The following is a 14563-nucleotide window of genomic DNA, read 5'->3' on the forward strand; positions in this document are numbered from 1 at the left end:
CGGTTCGTAATATCTATCTCCCTTGATGTTAGCCGTGGCCTGAGAATGGAATTCGGGTCACCGGGTTCACAGCGCAGTGCATGACCCACTGCAACTGCCCCGCTAATGCAACAATAATGGAGCGAACATGTTTCTTGAATGCACCGTTAAGTATAAGTGTAAATTGTACTGACGTGGGCTACAAAATTATTCAAAGGCTCTTTACTTATTGAAACAAACTCGGAAAGGTGCTGGGGGTCATGCACTGCTCTACACCGGCAGTTGATCCCGGTGACCTGGGTTTGATTTCTGATCAAGATGTGTATTAGTGGCCAAGTGGATTTGTAAATTGTCATGGGAATCCCCGAGGTCGACTCAAGATTAAAATAGGCGCTGTGCAAAAAAAATATCTGTGCTGGGGAAACAGAGTAGGCCGGGCAAGAGTCTGATCACACAACCCCAATGTGTCCTGTGCTGACGTTAATAGGTGCTCGCGAACAAAACTTAGCCATCAAGTAAAAAAAAGGAATATGTATCTATTTTGTTTAATGTAAATCTAAATTATGATATATTTTTCATAAATTGAATGCCAGTATCTCCTTGCTTAGATGATCATGGGGGTCTATGCTCATCTGGAATAGTATTCTCAAGCCAGCACTGGAAATTCCACGTTACAATGGCAGGTGCCAGTCTATCCAGTGGGGACAACGTGGTCCATATTTTATCCACGCCAGATGGATGCTGATAATAATCAGAATATTTAGACAACAGAGAGGCAGGTTATGATGGCACTGTGGTCAGAACACACTCATGTAAGTAAGTTGAACTTCTTTCACGCCGTACGTAGCCAACCGTGCTCATCGGTGGACTACGCCGGGTGGGATGGCGATTTGCTTTGATGCAATAAAAACATTCCCGACAAAAACAACAGCTACCGTGATATCGATTTCCCGTAGCTTTGCAATTTGCATTTACCATGTTAATTGTTGTAACGTTGTCGTGCCTCGCTGCAGCTAGTTACGAATAAATATTACAAGTTCATGGACTGCAGTTGACTTGACGTAAGCACTTGCTATGAGTCCTTTCTCATCATCGCATCTGTAATGCTTAGAGCGCACAGCGCTGCCAGTCACGCCAAAAGAATAAAAAAATTACGTGACCTGCCAAAAAGATAGCGCCATCTCATTGTCACGCGGACAATTACTCCGAAAAGCTTTCTGCAAAGCGCCAATTCAAATCATTCCTAACTTCAATTCTAGAGGGTTTTTTTATTTAAGAGGTATTTTGTCAGGAAATAAAATACTCGGGTAGCATTACCTGAGCGACGAGAATTACAATCTCACACTATGTTTTGGCAAATACGGACGATATGGTTAATCACGGATATTATTTCGTGCGATGTATCGTAGTATCGCCTTGTCATGGCACGCCCTAACAGCAGGACACAAGACGTAGGTTAAGGGCCCATGAATTCGACATTTACTGAACGTACAGACTCACGCAAACATTCGTCCACAATATTTCCCACCACTCCGAGCCACTGTCAAAATTGCTACGCTGCTGTGTGGCTGTGGGTAGCAGTGGACAAATTAATTCCCCCGGAGATTTCAATGGCTCGGCAGCGGACACGCTTGTAACCCAACACTTTTGAGCACAAGGGGTTGCTAGATCACACAGAGATTCGTGATACAAAAAGCGTCCGGACTGCAAGATAGCCAGGACATGGCGGTTTGGTCACGCATCAAAAACACTAATCTTCTTGGTTCTTTCGGAAAAGTCACGTAGAAGGGAAATAATAAAATAATACAAATAAAACATGATAAAATAATTCTCACGACGTTTCGGCCACAACGCAAGCAGCCGTCCTCAGGTGAAGAACAGGTCTGTCGGAAAGACAGCGTCATTTCAGACGTAACGCTTAGAGGGTGAAGAACACGTCTGTCGGAAAGACAGCGTCATTTCAGACGCTGTCTTTCCGACAGACCTGTTCTTCACCTGAGGACGGCTGCTTGCGTTGTGGCCGAAACGTCGTGAGAATTATTTTATTACGTTTAATTTTTATTATTTATTATTTCCCTTCTACGTGACTTTACCGAAAGAACCAATAAGATGAATCCCTGCAGTCACGAAAACTTTAAATCGAAAAACACTAATCTCGGCCAATTCATCGCAATGCACAGGACTCTTCCTGTAAACTAGCATTGAGCGTCACGTAGGCTTTCTCAAAGCACACGTAAATGGCATCGTTATTAATTGCCATGAGAAGATGTGATTCCTGAACGGAGGTTCGTAATTGCTCGTGCAAAACGAGCCGCAGATTTCGGTCGTTACTAATGAGGAAGGTCAAAACTAGCGCAAATAATAAACAGTGCAAAAAAAACCCACACCCGATGTGCCAAATGTTCTCATTAAAGGTGTTTTATTACCCATTAATTTTGCGCAGTTCCACGTGTCAATTGCTCGACTCAGAGAAACGATCGTTTTTAGTTACAACGAAGCGGTCTCATGTTTATTTATTGAGTAAGGTACAACCACATTTGTGGCAGAAACCATCAGCTCGGGCTTGTAATTGCCTCGTGTTGTATGCAGAGATTAAGAGTGCAGATTCACGCACGACTGTTGAAGCTGCGAGAATGAGACAAGATGAGGCGATGAACCACCGTAGTTTGTTCACACTCTGCGTGATCGTACGGGCACAGAAATAAACGACTGTGTGAAATTCCAGTTTCACGGCCTGGCTGGGTGAAACGGGGGGGGGGGGGGGGGGCTAATGATGGCCGTGTCAGAGCAAATTCACCAGCACAGCTGACATTTTTGGTTTTAATGAAAGTTTCAGCCACCGGGTGTTGAAGTAAAACGATAAACTATTCTTTATCTTCTGGGTAAGGAGCACTGAGCTGTATAGATTTTTTTTCAGAAGCGACTTTGCCACAAATGATATCTCAATGAAGTGGCTCATCATGTGGACATCTATAGCAGCCAAATACTCTCAACACATGTTTCAAAATGTGGAGAGAAAAACCCACGCGACCGTGGGGATAGAGACATACACACTCCAAATATTCAGGCGTCAGGGTCGGGATCGAACCCACGACCTACTGCATACCAGGCGAGGTAGTTAACATATCCTAGTCACCGTGGTGATGACGAGAGAGACATGCAAACTCTAAATATACAGCAGGCGTCAGGGTCGGGATCGAACCCACGACATCCTTCATACCAAGCGAGGTAATTAACGTCTGACCACTGCGGCACAAAATGTTGATAGTCGAAGCCTTGGTCACCATTGACCTATACAAAGAAAAACCCCATAACTATTCAAATTTGAATTTGCACTGTGGATAAATTATGAATTTTAGTTCGGTGATATTCTAACGACGAGAATGAATATCGATTTGAAAAGTGCCGCCCCCATTGTAAAGAAGTCCACGCAAAGAGATTCACGGAGGTCACGCCGCTCCACGAGACTGAACTTCGTTTGATTTGGTTATCTTCACTCATGCGGGTTATTCCCGCTGTGAGGACTTAACAGTCCGGCCTGATTGACATTTAACAAAAAAAAAAACGCACTTTGCAAGGCATGTGACAGAAAAGTTCACAACCTCGCGTGGCAAGGTTGGAACGGAGCACAGTGGATAACGCAGTGCAGTCCGAACCTATCCACCTGAGTTTGATTCCTGGCTATGGGTCCATGGGCCAGAGCAGATATTTGTACCACCAGGGTGAGTTCCAATGGGAAGAAAGTGACCCCGGGGCAATAGTCTGTCAGTCGGAGCGATGATTGCGCGATGTGTGTGGAATCCCAAGTGAATCATTTGTGGTATTATTATCGAGGGCGTTGCCTGGTTTACAGGAGGTCGTGGGCTCGATCCCGACCCTGACACCTGCTGCATATTTGGAGTTTTTCTGTGTGTCTCTCTCCCCGTGGTCGTGTGGATTTTTCTCTGGGTCCTAAGGTTTATCCCTCAACATAAGCCATGTCATTGGGCTTTCATTTGTGGCCAGGTTGCTTCTGAAAAAAAGCTATATAGTTCAGTGGGGCCTTACCTGCTAAAATAAAAAAAAGTAAAAAAAAAATGCCAAATGTCAACCGTGACGCCACAACGCACATTGAGTCTACTTTTTGCCAATGATCTTTAACGTCCACCGTGGAGCAGACGGCACGCAGTCGTATCATCATCACCACCACCGTCATTACACCTACACGGCTAGTGAGGGTTCATTACTCGATAACCCACACTCATTTCAAGTGAATTATTATCACACAATTCACGGGGTTTTTTTTCGGCCACGTAAACGCTGAAGTGACGCCACCTCGGCTCGCACCAATGACGGACATCTGATCCGGGCTCATGGGCTGCGTGTGGCTGTCTCCCTTCAGTGTCGAACGAACCCCACCCCCACCCCGCTCCCCTGACATGACGGCGAGGGCTCTGCTGACCGACGGAGTTCTGCGGGAGACGTTCTCTTCAGCCATAGCCCGGTTCAGATGGTTGGAAATAATCCGCTATGATTTTTCTGCGCTAAGGCGGATTTCGGGTCGTTGGTGTGAAGTCCCTCCCCCCCCCACACACACAACCCACTGACCCCCCCCACTTCCACATCCCCCACCACTACCCAAGCCAGCATGACCCCGTGTGGGGTGGGGCCTAAACAGAAGGATTCTAGATTTGAAGCTTTCGTAACTGCAAGGATTCATATTCTTAGGTTTTTTCGGTAAAGTCACGTAGGTAAAAAAAAAAATCTGAATTAATACAACTAAAATAAAAATAAAAATCACGACGTTTCGGAAGCAACACAAGCCTCCGTCTTCAGGTGGAACAGTCACAGCACGATAGTTGTATCAAGTGAGAGAAATTACAGGAAAACCGTGTCTCTATATATACTGGTTAAGGGTGGGAGGAGCAAAGGTAGGCCCTGAATACCATTTTTGTGAGGTTCGGTGCGGCTGAAGCACGCCGCTCGGAATGAGCCCTTGTTGTGCAAACCTACGTGACTAAACAGAAGGAGGTGGGGTCTAACTAGAACAGGGTGGGGCCTAAATAGTAGGCGGGGACTAAGGTGGAATGGGCGTGGCCTTTACAGGTGAGAATTCCGTGTTTGTTAAAGAGAATGGAAGCGTGGCTACGGACAGTGGGAAAAGAAGTTCCACATGCATGCGTGGAATCAAACACGAGCAGCAGCAGCAGCGAAGCTGGAGTGCGGTAGATGCTGCCCACAGACCAACTAGTTGTGGTATAATGATTCAGGAAACAACATACCCGATAAACTTTCTATAAAAAATGAGCTTCAAAATAATATGTGGATTTGTTCCTGGTACGAGCACACCGAATGATGAAATAAATCAGGATATAATTATTTTTGGGGGGGGGAAAAAGCTTCATAATAAAAAATCAGCATGCCAATGTGTTAGTGCATACCACCAACTGTGGCATTCAATTCACGAATACGGGAACTGTCAAAGAAATGGAACAGAGGCTGAAGAGTGAAAGGAAGCACGGGAGAGATGCACACTGGGAGTCACGCTGAGAGAGAAAAAAAGGAGCACGTGGATCAGAGAACAAACGCAAATCAGAGGCACCAACACACATGGATCACATGAACCAGAGGCGTATGGAAGTTAGTTGGCTTGATCAAGGTGCAACACATGAAGAGACGATATAATCCTTCTTTCATGCCGCCTATGTAGTAGATGCAAAGCAACGGATACAATTTCAAATTTAATTCGGTCAAGACAGATAACCGCATCAGGAGCAGCGGAGTGCATCACCGCTGTGATGTCTCCTGCGTATGTGGATCGGACATTGCGTCGTGATCACGTGGTGTACGGTCCGTTCTGGATGACCACAGTCGCCACACCACTACTACTGGAGAGTTTTTAATTTTCCATTTGTGCACCATCAGGTATCCGCATCTGCTGCTGCCATGGTCTGTGCAGCGGATGCGGTTTAGGGTGGGACCATGAGCAGCTTTGTGGCTGGTCAAACCCCAGGGGACCTTCTGCGTTGGCTCTTTCAGGATGTGTTTGTTCGTGAGTTCTATTTGAACTCCATTCAGGACCGGCTGAGGGACAAGGCAGGGCTGAGGGACAATGCTGAACAAGATTCCGATTTCGATTTAAAGCTTTCGTGACTGCAGGGATTCATCTTCTTGGTTCTTTCGGCAAAGGCACGTAGAATGGAAATAATAAAATAATAAAAATAAAACATCATAAAAATTTTATTTTTATTATTTTATGAAATAAAACATAAGAACATTTTTTTTATTTTTTTATTTCCATTCTACGTGACTTTACCGAAAGAACCAAGAAGAAGATTCCGATTCTGTTTCTGTCTGTGCAAATGGCAGACATAGGAGAGAACACGCCGGCTCACGCGCGGGAGCGTGACGTGCCATCGGAGGACCCCGAGGGATTGCAACGGTGTACACGGAGGGAGGCCTTTATCCAGCACTGGACAGCAATGGCTGGCGATTGAGATGATGGTTGTTATTATTATTATTATCACTACCATCTATTAACTTAGTGGGCTATGCAAATTCACATTTTAACGCAAGTCTCAGTGTCTTCCGCAAAGTGGTACGGGTCGTGTATCTGCCCCGAAAGGGATGATTGGGTCGTGGGTCGAGTCGACCCTTGACCCGGAGTGGAATTTGTGAGTCAAACATTGACACAGAACCATGGATTGTTCTGATATAAAATACATTTCATGATTTTATGACGCATTTTGCATTCCAGTCACAATTTCAAAACGTATTGGAAGGTAATAGATGAAAAGGGGATAAATTAACAGACTTGTACACGAAAAATTGAGTTTTCTAACCGGGTCAACCAATGACTCATAAATGTAATAGCCAATGATTGGCCGAATGAATAAATAAACGAAAATGGGAATGAGTGAACACAACGCCTCACCTGTGAGCCTAAATCACCAGACTCTCCCTTCCGCCCTGGAATTCCTGGCGAGCCCTGAAAAGAAAAATGACATGAAATCTCAGTGACAATCAATGCTGGACACATTCAATGTGATAATATACAGTAGAACTTCGGAGATCGAACGCACCAGAACTCGAACAAATCGGTGTTCGAACGATATTTCCGAAAAAAATTTTGCCCCGGAAACCGAACGAAATTCGGAGGTCGAACGGGGCAATCGCGACTTGAAAGAACGTGTACGGCTGAGACGCGTATGGCCAGCGTGCATGACGCTTGCCCAGACAAAGGGGACACCCCTTCCAAAGGGACTCCCCTTCCAAACAATAACAACACCACCACCTCCTCCTCATCACCTTCCACTCAAGCCATCAACTCTCCTTACTACAGGTAAAGTGAAGTTCAATGTTCATTAATTTCATTTATTCCATATATTTATTCATTTATTCCATTTATTTCTTGTTTCTTGTTTATTTGTATGATTTTATGCATGTAATTACTCTAAACTTCGTGTAAAAATGCTTTATAATGAGAGCTTTCTTGTGTCTGGAACCAATTAATGTAATTTACATTAATTCTTATGGGGAAAATATATTCGGTGTTCGAACAAATCGGTGATCGAATGGCCTTCTGGAAGGAATAAAGTTCGATCTCCAGGGTACCACTGTACATCGGAACTACAGCTGGAACATCCGATTATTTAAGCCATCGATTAATCAACCTATCATCGGTTGCACTACTCGACCAATAGGACATCGTGAAAATAGTTGGAGGAGAAAAAAATATTTCACCTCTGTTCCCCACGGGTGCGGCTGAACGGTAGTTGATGGGCAGGGCTTGGTGACATCATCAGCATTAACAGCTGCGTCACATTGGGCGGGGCTCGTAGGGGGTTTCCCGCCTTCGTTAGGCAGTAGTCGATCAAATTAGTTTTGTCTATTGATAAACACAATCGAGCAATTGTATTGGAATTTATTTATAAGAACTTAAAAAAAAAAACTAGTGACACGAAGTTTACGATTTAAAGGTCAATCGCGTTTCTCTAAGCATGTATAGTTGCCACCTTTCGATTTTGCAAAATTGGGGACAGAGATCATGCGTGTAAGTTTCCACTTCTTCGTCCCACTCCAGTGTCTGCCTCGGTAGCCTGACCCTCGCCCAGTACAATCTAGGCCGCCTGATTGGTCACATTCTATTCTGAACTCACTATTAATTCATCATCATCCTCCTACTCTCCTTCTGATGTCGATGTTGAGCAACGGCTACAATTTTACATTTGGCGTGGTTGAGCCGGGTAATTGTGCCCGGGGCGTAGCGGAGTGGTGAATCGTGGCTCCGACGACGCCTCCTTCCTTCGTATTTCTGTTAAAATTCACCTGGCAGCATTACGTGAAACGCAGCCCTACTTGAACATGAATGCTGGTCTTGGCGATACTGCGTTATGGTTGACTGTGGTCTGTTTTGTAAACGCTGGTTGTTATGTGCTTTATCCTGCCGATGGCTAAGGCCCAACACGCTGGCAGAGCCATTGAGCCCTTACATCAGCAGAGGGCAGCATTGCACAGGCCAGGAGTGAAGTTCTGCACGAAGTATTCAGCAAGTGTCGGTGGATATGCCTGGAAGTTTGTGTAACGTTTGCGGCCTCAAACGAGCACCTGGTGCGATGTTTAAACATCGCCACTCGGGAGACAAATGCGGCCGGGCGTGGTGATGGCCACCCACCCCCTCGTTTTGCCGTGATGGCCTTCATAGGTGCTACTCGCTTGCAAATCTTGTCCCAACAGTCTGTTGAGACTATACGGGGGATCTGTGTCTTTGCAATGTTTGCGCGTCTCAAGCCAAATCGTTGCTCAAATGATCAATTGGGAGGTGTTGATCTGCAGTAGCAACCTTCTGTCAGGAGTGGAAATACCACATTCCCATGGTAGGGGCCAGTCTTATCTTCCGGATGATCGCCAGTGATTTCCCACAGTGGAACGACCACCCAGTGTGTCGTCAGGGGAAGGATAAAGATTATACGATGAATTCCCTGCATGTGATATGAACCCATGGCTTTACAATTAGGCGGGCAAGCGCTCGAGCCCGAGCTGGATTGAAACCTGTGACAAGTTAGCGAGTGATGGAATTCGTGGTCTAACTGGAGCCTGCCTTACGGTTGAGAGATAGTGGGGTAAGGACATTGGTTGATCGATCTCAGGAGTTTGGGATACGAATGTAAAATGTATAGGAATGGGCTGAGTTAACCAACTGTGCAGATTACTGCCCCTAGCAGCAGATTCATGTAATTTACTTTTTATAGAATCCACGGCTGAGTGTATGAAACGTACAAGCAACTCCACATGTTCAACAAGAACACTGTGGCTTTAAAATCAGGAAATATATATTTATTTTATTTTACGTGCTATGAAGAAGAGGCATTGCCAGAAACATTTCCTATTAAATATCTTGAGGTGGGAATTGTTCGTCAATAGTGCATGTTCACCACTGCGAAGTACCAAACAATGTGCGTGTGTGTGTATACATTCGGCTGCCAATGTAAGAACATTAAGCAATGTGTTTTTTTCCACCACAGATATGCGTAACTATATTCTGTATTATTTTTTCATAGGAAATATGCGGCCGTCCGATTAAAACCGCACAACAATAGACTATATACTTATGATGTAAATGTGTAAGTGTGTGTCTGTAGATATATGTACCCACACACAGCTGACAATGTTAAACATCAGCAGGATTTTTCCACGACATACACGCATAGTTATGTTACTGACTTCTTGGAAAATCTAAACGTTTGGCTGTGTAAGAGTTGGACTGCAGACTACACTGCAGTGTTGAACCTCGGAATCGTGTATGTTTAACAAATACATTCTTCAAACTTCGGGCAGGACATTAAGTAGGAAGTTAGTACGCCGAGTAATATTGATCAACATGAAACCGCATTAGCAGTCACAAATCTGCCTGCTGCCTGATGATGCCGGTTGCAATTACTGTCGAATCGTCGTACTCAGATTGTAAATGTTGTGAATATTCTCTCCAAGACACTGGTGTGCCGTACTATTAACGAATTGGCATGTTCTGCTTACGTGACAAACCTTACTAATTGTCTATCTCGGGTGATGGCGGGTTTAACGACACATTTAAACTGTACGCGATCTAACCCAACAAAAACCTCTATTATGGATATTGGTCGCGAAAGCCTACGTGTTCAACTAGCATCGAGTAAACCGCGATTACTTTACATACCAAGATATATTACGCTCCAATAAATTATTGTGCCTCTACAGAACCAAGTGAGAGCCTGACTTGAGATGTCTTAAGGGCCGAGCTAAGTAACCGCGCTTCGCGGCACTGAGGCTACACAACTTGGAGGAGTCAGAATCGTGGAGCGACATTCGTAACTGGGCTATGACACGGGAACACAGCTGCCTGCTTCCGGCGAATCATATCACGGGGTCTTTCACGTCCACACTGCAGTCAATGGCACGCTTTGGTAATTCCATTCAGGGATTCCATTCACGGATTTATCCAAAGACGGCTGACACATCACGCCAGATTTAGCTTCAAATAAACTAAATATATATTAGGATGTTAAATGTTGTTCTCCTCTAGGAACCAGAATGTGATGATCATCTTTGTTAGCAGCACCGTCGGTGGAGGTGGTGGAAATTCCACATTGCTATGGCAGGAGCAAGCCTAAAATGCGCATGAGACAATCGCCGTTAAATTCCTGTCGAGTGATATCGACTCCCGAATAAATGATATGATGGTGACGATGGTGACGATGGTGGTGATGGTGGTGATGATCACGATGATGGTGATGATGAGGGTAATGATGACAATGATGATGACGGTGCAGATGATGACGATGGTGATGATGATGACGATGTTGATGATGATGACGATGGTGATGATGACGGTGATGATGACGATGGTGATGACGGACGATGATGACGATGACCTAGCGCATGGTGACCTGTTCGCCCGACCTCACTATTGTGAGTCGCGTGCTCCCACGACAGCGCCTCCCCCCCAGCCCCCAACCCCCCCCCCCGTCCAATTTTAACGCAAACGCTAATTCGAATGGATAATTTAACTTCTGTAAAAGCAGGCAATTCACCGCTTCAACCACTTCATGTTAAGTGTAAAACTACTTTCCACGACATTCATTCTAAGTGCAATCACAATCACGACGACGATGATTATTCAGAAGAAAAAAAAGTAACCGATTCGCAAATCAGACAGAATGACGACAACGATAAAAATAAACCTCCCCCCCCACCACCACCCGGTTATTAGACGCGAGGCGTTAAAGCGAAAACAGGAGACGGCGGAGTCTGCGGAGAGATTTTTTTTTCTCTTTTTCCCCCTCGACGGGTTACTTTGTACCAGAGGTCCAGGTCTTCCAGTCAAGCCTTGGGGTCCAGGCGGGCCTCTCATCGCGAGCTGTGCACAGGCACACACAGAGAGACACGCACACCACAAACACGACGAGGGCACGCGATCAAGACGCGCAGCGGCGAGGAGACGTCGGCGTGGCCTCCTGACGCTAGATCCGTCGGAGGTGCTCAGCGACGTCGCGGTGACGACGGCGACGACGACACGGAGAGTCGTGGTTGCATTTAGCCGTGGCGTGCGAGGGGAATTGACGATCGTTGTCGGCGTACGAACGAAAGTGCGAGATCGTTGGCGGTTGGATGCACCGCGATTTGAGTGAAATATGACGGTGCGAGGAGGTTGTGATGTGTTTGTCTTTGCGCTGTTTAAATGCGAATATATTCACGGGGTAGAACGTGTTTGTGTGTGTTTGCAATTCACAATGGATACACCGAACTTAACCAATAATTGAATGGCAACAAAATACAAAGGCAATTATAAGTCGCGTTCGGGAATTTTTGTAACACGGCAGTACAGAATCAGGCAGTACAGCAAGTAGGCTGCTGGTTTAGCCCCATGAGTTTTCACAAGGGGGTTCACTCCAATCGTGTTCACACGCCCGGGTAATACATACTGTCCATTTTTTTTAATTAGCCAAATAATTCCAAGCAAGACCCTCCTGAAAATGAGTCTTGAGCCTCAGTGAGGCTTGCTTATTATAATAACTTGAAAAAAATCCCGATGCAAGTGCATGTTATACAAGACCTCACTGTATTGGAGTCTTGAATTCCAAAAGTATTGTGTCATAGACATTTTGTACACACACACACACGCGCGTGTCAGTGTGTGTGTGCACAACTATTAAGCACACCTAAAATTGTACGGACTCTTTGTTTCATTCCCGCTTTGAGGAAGTTACAAGAAACAGACTGCATTTGCTTCAACGAGCTTGGGGAAATGCTCATCCTTATCGCTGGCCGAGAGGGGGTGGTGTAAATTCCATATTCTTGTGGCAAGAGCCTAATCTATCCATGGTATCTAAATGCTATCGCATCTCCAGATGCTTCGCAGGGAGGGGGGTGATTAGCTCGATGCAAATGAAAACAAATGGGGCTTAAGTCTCTCCTCTGCACGAAGTTTTATGAGGGACGAGAATTCCAGACAGCGGGAACAGCGGCCGAGAAGGAGCGACCTCATCCCGTGGAACGAAGGTTGACGAGACGGGGGTGGCTTTGCGAGAAGGCGGAGGCCTCTGCTGAGAGACCACTGTCAGCTCCAACAACGGGACTAGCTGCATGATGACACTGGTGATGTTGATGGTGATAATGGCAGGGTTGATGATGTTGAAACTGTTATTTCTCTACACGATCCCCTTGAAGCGCAGTGCGCTTGTTCCGTCATCATCATCATCGTAGCGGTTTTAATCCCCAACAAGAAAAAAACCACGAAGAGCTCACATCGCAACATCGCTCCGTTGTCACCAGGAGACAATCACTATCCCTACGGGTGATTCTTCTTCAGCTGTGGAGGCATCTGGAAGGCACTGGCAGACCAGGTCTGTCGAGGGGGTGGGGTTTTCTGTTTCTCTGGATTTTCTCCAAGTTGTCTCAAGATTTCTACGGTGTTTTGAGGTTTCAGTGCACATTAGAAATGCTGTCAAATGTTTTCGACCACCTGTGAAAAGTAATCATGAATCTACTACTTGGAAATGGGCTAAACTTATTCATAGGCAATGTACAGTAAACACCGTTTAAAGCCAGACTCGAGTTAGCCAGACATTGGTGTAAGCCACAAAGGTTATCCAAAGTAAATATATTATTATTAAAGCAAAACAACCTTAACATCTGCAATCACAACCGCGACGTGGCCTAGCGTTCGAGTGAGCGGCTCGCAATCGGAAGGTTGCGAGTTCAAAGCTTGTTTGGGGAGGTTGATTCAGCCCATCATCCCCCTGGGGTAGATACAATTAGTATCTCTCTGAGGAAAGTCGACAATGGTTGCCCTATGGATAGATACGGCCACCGCCAGAGAAATGTGGAATTTCCACCACAGGTTCAGGGTTGTGAATATATGAGCATCAACGGCTCAGTGCTCGTTGGAGCGGCGAATCATTTTTGACTTTGTAGAACTGAAAGGGCATCTCCATCCGATTGGTCAGGCCTCGAGAGACTTTGCTGCGGTTGTCACCGAATCCTTTGCCGTCCCCGCCGTTTCTCCGGCGAATGTTTGACGCAGCAATGCGCAAGCCCTCTCCAGACGCAGGCTCGGGACTGCTCGCAAGGCCACGTGATCGTCGCGCCTTCGTCGAATCCTCGATAGAATCTAATCGCCCTGCCGCGGTTCGGCGCTGTGCGCGCGTTGGAGTCACCGCTGCGTTTGGAGTGCCGCTCCCAGGGCCTCATCAGAAAATCTAAGAGGCAAAATACGCCCGATGACGCTCGCTGTGATGACCGGCGAAACGCCACGGCACTCAAATCGTAAACGTTGTGGATTTACTCTCCAACACAGCGGTGTGCCGAAGTAGTAACTAATTGGCACGTTTTGTTTACGTGACAAACCTTACTGGTTGGCTGTGTCGGGTTGATGCGGGTTAACGACGCATCTATACTTAAGCGATCTAACACAAAAAAACGTAATTATGGTTAAAGGCCGCTTCGTGATTCCGCGTGCGCACGAGCGGGGGTGCCTCCCTGCACGTCGCGCGGTCTGCCATCAAACTTGACGGCGGTCCCGGGAAAATGACACTGCAGAACCGCTTTGAAGACCCTTCAATTTACCGTGCACCCAAGACCAGATGGTGCAGCGCCTTCATTGGAGCCATTCGAACAAGAGCGGTGCTGCCACGTGGCAATCAAACCAATGTGGTGGCCATTACAGCTGGACTAAAGCAAACAGCAAGTGACGAGGCGAACATCGTCAAAAAGTTTTCCCTGCAGTCACTGGTAACTTGGCTGAAACCATCAACTCGATGAGAACCAGTTTTTTGTTCAGATCACTGGTGTTTGAAGCCCAAATTAGAACCCGGTATTAGAACCCAGGGTCTCAGCTGACAGGGCCTTGCCTGTAATGACACCACAGCTTTGGAATCTGCTCCCTAATCGTATCGTTTTTTTTTTGTTTTAGGAATATATGCCGATTCAAGAGGAGGTTGAAATTTCACCTCTTTTGAAACTGGCACAATACTTAGCGTACGATGATGTCACTGCACTTGAGTTGTTCAACGTGTTAGTTCACAGCAGTGTATCCAGTGTTATGCATTTGTTGTCCTGGAAACTTGTT

The 14563-nt window shown here is 46.0% G+C and overlaps 2 protein-coding genes across 3 annotated transcripts in view; one reads left to right on the forward strand and one right to left on the reverse strand.

Annotated features, from left to right (window-relative positions):
• Positions 1–14563, reverse strand: part of LOC133354779 (collagen alpha-1(V) chain-like) — a 278739-nt gene that overhangs the window by 151646 nt on the left and 112530 nt on the right. For both annotated transcript variants that reach the window (XM_061571899.1, XM_061571897.1), the window contains exons 15-16: positions 11297–11353; positions 6893–6946 (exon numbers count right to left, since the gene is read on the reverse strand). In XM_061571899.1, coding sequence (XP_061427883.1) covers positions 6893–6946; positions 11297–11353 — 111 coding nt within the window. The remainder of the gene's footprint in view (positions 1–6892; positions 6947–11296; positions 11354–14563) is intronic.
• The window catches only part of LOC133354780 (uncharacterized), a 417798-nt gene that overhangs the window by 84319 nt on the left and 318916 nt on the right, over positions 1–14563 (forward strand). The window lies entirely within an intron of this gene.

The sequence above is a fragment of the Lethenteron reissneri genome, chromosome 48 (genome assembly GCF_015708825.2).
Source record: "Lethenteron reissneri isolate LAM-NWPU_2019-01 chromosome 48, ASM1570882v1, whole genome shotgun sequence".
In the NCBI taxonomy this organism is placed as follows: domain Eukaryota; kingdom Metazoa; phylum Chordata; class Hyperoartia; order Petromyzontiformes; family Petromyzontidae; genus Lethenteron; species Lethenteron reissneri.